Raw genomic sequence first — 9,252 nt, forward strand, 5'->3', positions numbered from 1 at the left:
AACCCAATTGGGGCAAGCAGAAATCATAAGGGCATTTCGATGATTAAACAGAATTTAATCTTCAAGAAGAGTTAATCTAGAATTTAATCAATTGTCATGCTAATGGAAGTCTTTCTATGAGAAAGATGTAATTGGGTTTCACTTCTTTCACTGATACGAGCTTCTAATCGCTAACCATGAAGAACACGTGCAACGTGCATCCCTGCAATTCTAGCAACGCCGTCGCCGACAAGCTTAGTGGAGCAAAGCCTCAAAATATTCATGGCTTATTCTGTGGGTTGGATGGAGGTTTTGGGTTGCTCATTGGCACCAAACCTAAACCCATTTTTTGGAGTTCAACCATTATGGGCGAGGGTGATAGAAAGCTAACATTCTATTTACAATTTTTTCGAACCCAAATTCATTAAAAGCCATCTGAATGTCATCAATTTTTTCGAACGAAATTGGAATATAATTTTCATTCATAAATTTTTTGTATTGGAATTGAAATCCCCTTATTTCAATATCCACGTTTGAAAATCAGTCCTAGTACTAGTAGAGAGTTATTATTATTATTTTTTTAATATCTATATATAAAGCAAAAGGCAGAAAATGATGAAACATTCAAAATATCAAAAAATGCTCTTGGTTAATACAAACATTAAGAATTGAAATCTATATATATAAAGCAAAAGGCAGAGAATGGTGAAACATTCAAAATACTATAAATTGCCCTTGGTTAATGCAAATATTAAGAATTGAAATTATTAATTAAATGAGGATAACATGGTAAATTCACACTTTTTTATATTAAAAACATTTAAAATTAAAAAAAAAAAATAGATAATAGATCCTCTTTTTATGGAACACAACTACACATTATCTTTTTTAGTTCTAAAATAATTTTTTTTTATTTTAAAAACCCTCTCGCAGGCGCAAAAGAGCGTGCAAAGAGGCTAGTTATTAATTAAATGAGAGTAAATTTACACTTTTTCATATTAAAAAAATTAAACTTAAAAGAAAAATCAGATAATGAATTCTATTATTATGAAACACAACTACCCATTATCTTTTTTAATTTTAAAATAAATTTAAAATTTAATAAGCGATAATATCTAAACTACACTACATTAATCTAATTTTATACTAAACGGAATTTAAACTTAGTGTGAGGAAACGAATTCACTCACGTTTGCAAATGGCCTATCCCAAGTTTGCAAGTGGGAAGTTAGTCAAAGAGAAAAAAAATGCGGGCCAAGAAATTGGACCGAAATGAGAAAAAGGAGCAAAGAAAATGAAGTGAAGTGCACGTACACAATCCAACTACGCAAGCAAAGAAATGGAACCCACACATACAGTCTGCTATCAGCTGGCACCAAAATCGCGGCTCATCGACCACCAACTCCTCAAAGGCTCCCAAAACAATCAAAACCTACACCAATCTGAAAATCCTCAGAAACCCAGATCACTGAAAATTAGTCTTTCTCTTGTTTGAAATTTGAATTTGAAATACAGTTTGTGATGTCATTGGAGGTGGTGAAGGAAGACGAAGAAGTTTACAGCTGGAGAGAAGTGAACCTGGCGTCGATCCCAGAGCTTGAGAGGGAGACGGTGGAGAGAAGGCGTGGCCGTGACATAGTCATAGCTGTGGATCATGGGCCCAACAGCAAGCACGCTTTCGATTGGGCCCTTATTCACTTTTGCAGGCTTGCTGATACCATCCATCTTATTCATGCGGTTTCCAGTTAATTCATTCATTCATTCACTTACGTGTTTTTTGATCTTGCTCTGTGTTTTCTGTTTTCTTTTTTAGTATCCTTATGAATTTTAATCTCAGAATTTTGGTTTAGATTTTGTGGTTTTTTTTTGGTATCATCTTTGTCACATGCTATTGTCATTCATAGGAGAAGTTCTTTCGGTGGGGCAAGTCCCATGGGGACCTCGTGGAGTGGGACTCTCTTTTCGGGGTCACACTCAACCGTGAGGTGAGGTCCCCGTAAGACGTGCCCCAGTTTATGGTTTGTTTTTGTCTAAACGTAGATGCATGTGAGTCTCACAGTGGGGCTCATGTTTGATTTTCTCATGTAGCGTGTAAGTGATTAGCCTAAGCAAATCTCTTCTTATTTTCGTACTTAGGTGTGAACAACGAGATTGTTTACGATGCGAGCCAGGTCCTGATGCAGAAGCTTGCAATTGAGGCATTTGAAGTTGCCATGGTGAGTATAATTAACGTTTGCACTTGAGGCATTAACTTGTGTTTGGAACATTATTAGCCATGTCTAATTTTATATCAGTTGTGGATGATGTAATTTAGGTCATAACCTGCACATGAAATCACATTTATACAACTTTTGATCATCAAGTAAACTTGGCACCTTGTGCAGTCATTTGCAGCATTGAATTAGTTCCATGGTTTGCCTGCACTTGGTATATAATATGTCATTCTAATGCATAAGCTTAATTTACTGCAATATTTTTTGGATAACCCCAACGTAGTCAATGACCATTTGCTTTAGTAGAATTTAGTCTCCACCTTTGTTTGAGGAATTCTTTAGTTCAAATCTCGTGAATGGGAGTTGTGTGGTAGAATATATTACACACAAATTCATGATAACCAACTTCAGATGATTTACTTTCCTTCGATCGTTTTATGTTTAAATTTTGAACAATCTCTATGGGAATAGGTGAGGACGATTGCACGAATTGTGCAAGGAGATCCAGGTAAGGTAATTTGCAAGGAAGCAGAGCGTGTAAAGCCTGCAGCTGTTATCCTGGGTACCAGAGGCAGGGGCTTCATTCAAAGGTCTCTCTCTCTCTTTCTCGGCCTTCCCATTTCCTCCCATTTATTTCAACTATTTCATTCAAAGGTCCCTCTCTCTCTCTCTCAAACGCAGATCACTTACTCACATTTATTGTGGGATTTCTGCAGTGTACTACAGGGAAGTGTCAGCGAGTATTGCATGCACAACTGTAAATCAGCTCCTGTTGTAATCGTTCCAGGGAAAGGTATAACTTCCCATCTTATATATGATTGGCACCTTGAGCTTCATTGGATTTAGAGAATTGAAACATGTAATATCTGTTTCTTGAATTGGCAGAAGCTGGAGACGAGTCGTTGATCTAGCTAGTGGAACTCATGGTATGTATAGAACAGTTCTGTCCTGATTAATGTTGTGCAATTTCTATTAGTACTTTAGTAGCTTGTGTATGTAGTAATTCGAACTTGGAGGGGTTATGAGAATCAATTGGCCAAGTCTCACCATTAATACTTTATGTGGATGAAATTTTCAAAATTCATAGTATATGCTAAGCTGCAGGTGTTGATTAAGATATCTGATTACTTGAGTTTTGCCCAAGTTTTGCCTCATTGCTGATTTGTTAATCTCAATTGATGGAACAATGTGAGTAAGGTTATGTGGATGAATTGGTCATAATGCATAGCTCCTTTATCAGTCTATAGACTCTATATTCTGAACTTTCACTTGGACCTTTCAACTCTCAACAAGAGTTCTTAACCAAATAAAAAAAACTTCCAAAGATGGCCTCTCTTATATTCTTGTAGTTTTGAGTTTGCAATGTGTGTATGTGTGTTAGAGTATTGAATGATTTATTTAGTTAAGAAATAGGCTTACCCCTATGTCGATACCTAGAAATATCGACATTGGCCAATATAGCGTAACGGCTGATATTTTCATCCTTGAGCAGGATATTTCTTCCACCAGCTTGTTCAGGGTTCACAGTTTGTAATCCTTAGCCACCCGTCAAAACCTAGCCATAAATTGTTAGGGTCGTCTGGTAACCATTTTGGATTCTTTTAGCAAGAAAAAGACACAAACTTAGGAGCTCTGGCTACCTCCAAACAAATTTTTAGAGTTGCACCAATTTCTGCGGAAAGAATCTTTGTAGGTTTTGGGTTTTAGCTTTTATTCCTTGGAAGGGAAAATTTTCACACAAGTTGAAGTGGACCCAAGAAAAGGAAGAGGCAAAATCAATCGTCTCTCACCATCAAGTGGAGCAAAGAAAATGAAAGAGATTATTTCTCTGGATGCGGCCAGGTCCACTGACCACACCCCTTCTCACTATTATTTTTCATTGGTCGATTCTTGAATTTCTTGTCATGCATCTTTTTTGGCAATGGCCGTTTCAACTTTCATGTTTCTGTGAATTCATTATCGCGTTCAGATTGAATACCAAATAAATTCAATGTCTAAATTATCACCATTCATCATCGTGCGAATATTTTACATTGACCAACTGAATTGGGTATATAGACAGAGTGATAATCTAAATTAGGGCCTTTAGGACATATCTTTAGGTCATGTGTGTATGGGCCTCATTTTACAATCCGTTTCTATAATACCAACTCAATCAAATCAAGTTTTAACCATTTAATCCCATGCCCAAACTTTCTGAATCAGCCACATGAGAAGGGATAATGCTACACAATGTTTTTCCAAATACATTCGATTCTCCACACACACACACCCCAAAAAAAAAAAAAAAAAAAAAAAATTTGTGACAAGTTGCTTTCCCTCACTTTAAACAAATTATAATTCTTGAAAACCCATCAACACTTTTTCCTTCTTTTAATTACAATATCAAGTAACATCTCACCCTTAGATTTTTGACAATGATAATTCAAAATACTTGATGTAAAGGGCTCTGAGGAAGTTGCCTTATTATTTACACTAGGCACATGAAAACAACTCTAACCAATTGAATATAGTAGGAATGGATAAGCAATTTTGTCCTGTTTCTTTGCCAAATTGCTAAATTTTGGTCACACCCTATTCATCATCACTCTTTCTCTGCATAATTATCAGGGTCTCTATCAACAAATATTATTATTCTTCTTCTTCTCAAAAGGGAGCTGGGTTGGTCCACAGGTAGGCTCATGGCCACTGCCCTCATGTAGTGCTTGCTTGAACTTGTCTCTGAACCTTCATCCATCAGAGGGTCAACTTGCATTCTCCCATCAATTACAAGTATGATACGGCAATTTCTGCATACCCATGACAGCTTGATTTGTCTTTCACTTCAAATTGGGATGGGGACAATTTATCTTGTAAAAGGTTCTTGAATTGTGGCAGATGACGGTTACACACCCTCGTCTTTAAACGGGTACAATAGTCCTCGGTAGCATAGACGACGGTATTTTGTCAATCTCGACAATGGTAAATATCCGTCGTCTATGACCTTTTTTGTAGTAGTAGTAGTGTGGAAATTGCAGGGAACCCTAATTACCCTTTATTGGCTTAAAGTTGATTTCAACCATAATGCTTGGTTCCATTTTCTTTTTTCCATCAACCTTATTTTAGGGCTTCCAATTCGGTTCCCTGTTAATAGGTTGGTGCTATGGTGATGATGGTAAGATTTGTTGACAATGGAAGGTCTTCGTATTTTATTCATACTATGTTGCAGGTATACATACAAACATATATATATATATATATAAATATGTTATGTACTTAGATAAGAAAAAATAATCAGGATCAGAGGCATCAAGTAAACTCTTTCAGTAATCAAATGAATGATGTTTGATTCACATCTCCATCTTTAAATTGCTAGCTTCAATAGACCCTGCAAAAAAAATTGATAGGAGGAATCTTAGAGTCAACTTTAGCAATAACTTTTTTTTTCCTTTCTTTTTTTACCGTCTCCAAATACAACAGAAAAATATGATTGAACAATCAAAAGCATCATCATTATTGGTTTGAGTGAATTGCAGCCTAAAACTTTCTAAAATGGGGACCACTTCATCCTGAGTAAGACTTCACATAATGGATATACACCATTACCATTACTGACAGATGATAGCTATTATGTGGTTTACAGACTCAAAATTGCTCCACACCTTTAACTGCTCCCCCTTTCTATCCAAAATGCTGAGGCAAGATCATAATCATATAAAGAAAACAAGGAAATCTCTCCTTGATTTAGGTGGGAAAAGGAGATAACCATTCATTTAGAAAACTTTAATTTAGTCCAATTAGAAAGGACATACTAAATTCCTGAGCAAAATCATTAGACATTTTGTGGGGTCTGTGTGGTCTCTATCAGATTCAGAGGTAGCCTAAACCTAATGATTCTTTATCATACAAACATGGAGTCATGGGGAATGGTATGGGAATGTAGGAAGAAAGATTAGTTCTATCTACCTGTAAATGGTTGCGATTGAAAGGGTGTTGTTCTTCCTTGATGGAATTCCACATTGAAAAGGTTTTGTAAATCAGCATCCCAAATTGCAGTAGGAGGGGCTTGCTGCAGGGGCCATATAAGATCTACTGTCAAAACATTGCTAAATTTATAGTGTCTAAAATAGGTGTATACATGAGTGTGGAGACATTACAGTGAAGCAGGATGTGTCGAGAAATGTTTCGGGGATCGATACAGGAGCACTGATGGTTCTTCGAAGCGCCAAATCGGAGGAATTTATCCCCATATCCAAGCCACAAGATGAAACCATTTGCTGTGCTGGATTAAACTGCACAAATGCAGAATTGGTCATGTCTGATGACATCCCAAAATTGGCCGCGCACGCAGGAAACATCTGTTGATTTTGAGGCAAAATGAAGAGTTATAAGTAACAGAAGTTTTGAACAAACAAAGTCTTTCTTTAATTCTCAAGCAAAGGAACATAAATTTTGCTAGAAACACTTTTGTGATAAGCCATTCAATCAATCTTGTTCTCTTTGCCAATACTTTTTGACAAGTAAAACAAACTCAAAGTCTTTGAGAACTTATTGATCTTATAGTACGTTAAAGTTTCCTGACCTCTTTCGCAAACAAATCGTCAATGTTGAAGTCAAGCCGCGGATTAACAGCAGCTAGTTTCATAGACAGGAACTGTTAATTATGAAGAGGATCCGTTTAATAATACAGAACAGCAAAAAGATTTCAAAGTATTTGAACTCAATCATGGGAAAAGATCAAATGTTATGTCACCTCTACTTGTCGTTGAAGAGATTGAACATAATTGATGATTTCGTCGAGCATGCCAGCCTTGCCAGTGATCTTGTTGCACCCTGGTACTAAATCTTGCAGATACTTCATTCTTTCACTGATTTTTTCCCTCCTCACCTGAATGATCACAATCAAACATTGGCATAAACAATTGAACAAAAGGATCTGCAAATGAAGAGAAAAAGATTTATATAAATCTGAAACCCCACTAGTCCTACTCACCCTCTCAGCCAAGCTGTGGCTATCAGTGGCCTGACCTCGCCGTGCCCGTACATGAATGTAATCAGGCTTTTGAACCTCAGAAGCTTTTGAATTGTCTTTTGAGGTATCACCAGAAGATTCTCTGTCGTTGTTTGTGTTGTTCTTGGTGCTGGTTTGCTCTGTGATCTTGGAGTCTCCCTCCTCTGCACACCCTTTCATCCTTTTCTCTGTGCTATCATCTTCTGCAGCTACAGCCTAGAAATCCCAAAAACAGAATATATGCATCAGCCAATTTCTCAAAACTGCCAAAAAGTTAAAACCCCGAAAACTTTTCAATTTAAACACAAACAGAGAAACAGAGAAGTCAAGAAACAAATTAAAGCAGACAAACAGAGAAGTCAAGAAACAAAAAATTTATATTCTTCATGTTGAATAGAAAGTAAATTATAACACCAAAGATGAAACAGAGTCAAAACTACAGAGACCAATATAATTTTTCCTTTTTTAAAAAAATTAAAAAGCAAAATTCAGAAAAATGAGCATTTTTTTTTTTTCCAAGAAAAATGAGTACATAGAGGCACACCTTACTGCTCTGCACTTTATCAGCCTTCCTCTTCTTAAAGCTTTCCTTCCCGGCCGGCGAGTTAATCTTCTGAGACAAAACGGCGTCGTTGGACTTTTTCTCAGCGGCCACAGTAGGTGGGCAGCTAAAAGTCCTGGAAATATTACTATTATTATTGTGACCATTAATCATCTCCTCAAACCCTGCTGCGCCATTATTGTTCACGACCAACCCACAAGACCCATAACCCAATTCAGCCCATCTGTTTTCCGAACACGGGTCGGGTTTCACCTCCGAGTCACCGCACACCAAACCTATGAAGCCCTGAGCCTGACCCTGACCCGCCGGAATCGGAACAGAGAATACTCCATTAAGCTCGTTCCCGCTAAAATTGTACCCTTGCTGCTGCTGATGCAGCTGAATTGGATCATTATGCTCATGCTGGTGCCACTTCATCCGAGCCCTCTGCCGCTCGAGCACAGTCATGTCCGTACAGTTCCCGGCGAGGAAGGTGCCTGGGGCGTTCATACAGTTCAGCATCTCCGGCAACGCTCTGTTCATGACACAGACAAAAACACACAAGCAGATTTTGGCCACCCACCGTCGAAAAATTGGAAATTTTAGAGAGACGAACACAGAAATTGGAAGGGAAAATGAATTTTGCCGGGTGTGAAGAATAGTGGGTAGTGATTAGTTTTCGAAAATGTGGTGAGATTGGTTAGGGATTAGGGCTCATGCGCAACACGTTGAGGGGTTTTTGTAAGCAAAGTACGTACTGCGATTTGATCATAAAGTACTTCGAATTATGCAAATTTGGTAAATGGGTATAATGGGAGCTGGTAGATGATGGTATTGGAGCCGTTGGAGTGTGTGTGTGTGTGTGAGACTCTGCGAGAGAGAGAGAGAGAGAGAGAGAGAGAGAGAGAGAGAGAGAGGGTCCTAAAAATGAAGGGCAGGGGGGTTAGGTATATATAAAGAGAAAGAAAAGGGTTTGGCCGGAATCTGACAAAGAAATAAGAAATAGCCGGAATTATTAGAGAGAGAAAGAGAGATTTAAGATGATGATGATAGAGGAGAGAGAGAGATGGAGGCGGAGAGGGATGAAGCAAATGGGGCAGAGAGCCATCGAATGTATCCACATGAGCAGAGGCCGTGGGTTGTGGGCCATGTTTGACATGACCGCCACGTGGTCGTGTCCTGACCAAAACGGAGAACGGTGGCTCGGACGGAACGGGGTTTTGCTGCTTTTGCTAATTCTGCATGATGACGGCGACTGCATGCAAATTGTTATACTTATTATGTTTTTTTAAAATGAAAACGAGAGTTTAAACTACAAGCGGGGATGGGATTTCTTACTTACACATACTATCAGGATGTCATGAGTCTTTCAATCAAAAAAAATGTGTCATGAGATTTCTAAACTGAAACTACTGATCTACTAGTCTGCATACAAATTGTAATTATAATCTCACTCTTAATAAAGTCGCCCACTATTTATTTGTGAGTGTCGAGTTGTGTCACGATGACAAGGATAACTTATAAATATG

At 37.9% G+C, this 9,252-nt stretch overlaps 2 protein-coding genes across 2 annotated transcripts; one reads left to right on the plus strand and one right to left on the minus strand.

Moving 5' to 3' along the window:
* Positions 1-1,315: 1,315 nt before the first annotated feature.
* Positions 1,316-3,311, plus strand: RD2 (Adenine nucleotide alpha hydrolases-like superfamily protein). The gene is made up of 5 exons (XM_021978792.2): positions 1,316-1,723; positions 2,116-2,195; positions 2,664-2,782; positions 2,909-2,985; positions 3,078-3,311. The coding sequence occupies exons 1-5, from the start codon at positions 1,501-1,503 to the stop codon at positions 3,101-3,103; spliced, it is 525 nt and encodes a 174-aa protein (XP_021834484.1). The 5' UTR covers positions 1,316-1,500; the 3' UTR covers positions 3,104-3,311.
* Positions 3,312-4,632: 1,321 nt separating this feature from the next.
* LOC110770412 (transcription factor bHLH63) lies at positions 4,633-8,913 on the minus strand. Its single transcript, XM_088245522.1, has 7 exons — positions 7,727-8,913; positions 7,165-7,398; positions 6,925-7,059; positions 6,754-6,825; positions 6,329-6,529; positions 6,138-6,240; positions 4,633-5,559 (listed from the first exon to the last, which is right to left on the minus strand). The coding sequence occupies exons 1-7, from the start codon at positions 8,264-8,266 to the stop codon at positions 5,522-5,524; spliced, it is 1,323 nt and encodes a 440-aa protein (XP_088101648.1). The 5' UTR covers positions 8,267-8,913; the 3' UTR covers positions 4,633-5,521.
* Positions 8,914-9,252: the final 339 nt, after the last annotated feature.

Source organism: Prunus avium, chromosome 8, assembly GCF_965620075.1.
Source record: "Prunus avium chromosome 8, drPruAviu1.hap1.1, whole genome shotgun sequence".
Lineage (NCBI taxonomy): Eukaryota > Viridiplantae > Streptophyta > Magnoliopsida > Rosales > Rosaceae > Prunus > Prunus avium.

Coding starts and splice junctions, on each gene's coding strand:
- RD2 (XM_021978792.2), top strand. CDS start 1,501: ATGTCATTGGAGGTGGTGAAGGAAGACGAAGAAGTTTACAGCTGGAGA. Junction 2,196..2,663: donor AGGCATTTGAAGTTGCCATG/GTGAGTATAATT, acceptor CTATGGGAATAG/GTGAGGACGATTGCACGAAT. Junction 2,783..2,908: donor GGCAGGGGCTTCATTCAAAG/GTCTCTCTCTCT, acceptor GGATTTCTGCAG/TGTACTACAGGGAAGTGTCA.
- LOC110770412 (XM_088245522.1), bottom strand. CDS start 8,266: ATGAACAGAGCGTTGCCGGAGATGCTGAACTGTATGAACGCCCCAGGC. Junction 7,399..7,726: donor ATAAAGTGCAGAGCAGTAAG/GTGTGCCTCTAT, acceptor TGGGATTTCTAG/GCTGTAGCTGCAGAAGATGA. Junction 7,060..7,164: donor GCCACAGCTTGGCTGAGAGG/GTGAGTAGGACT, acceptor GTGATCATTCAG/GTGAGGAGGGAAAAAATCAG.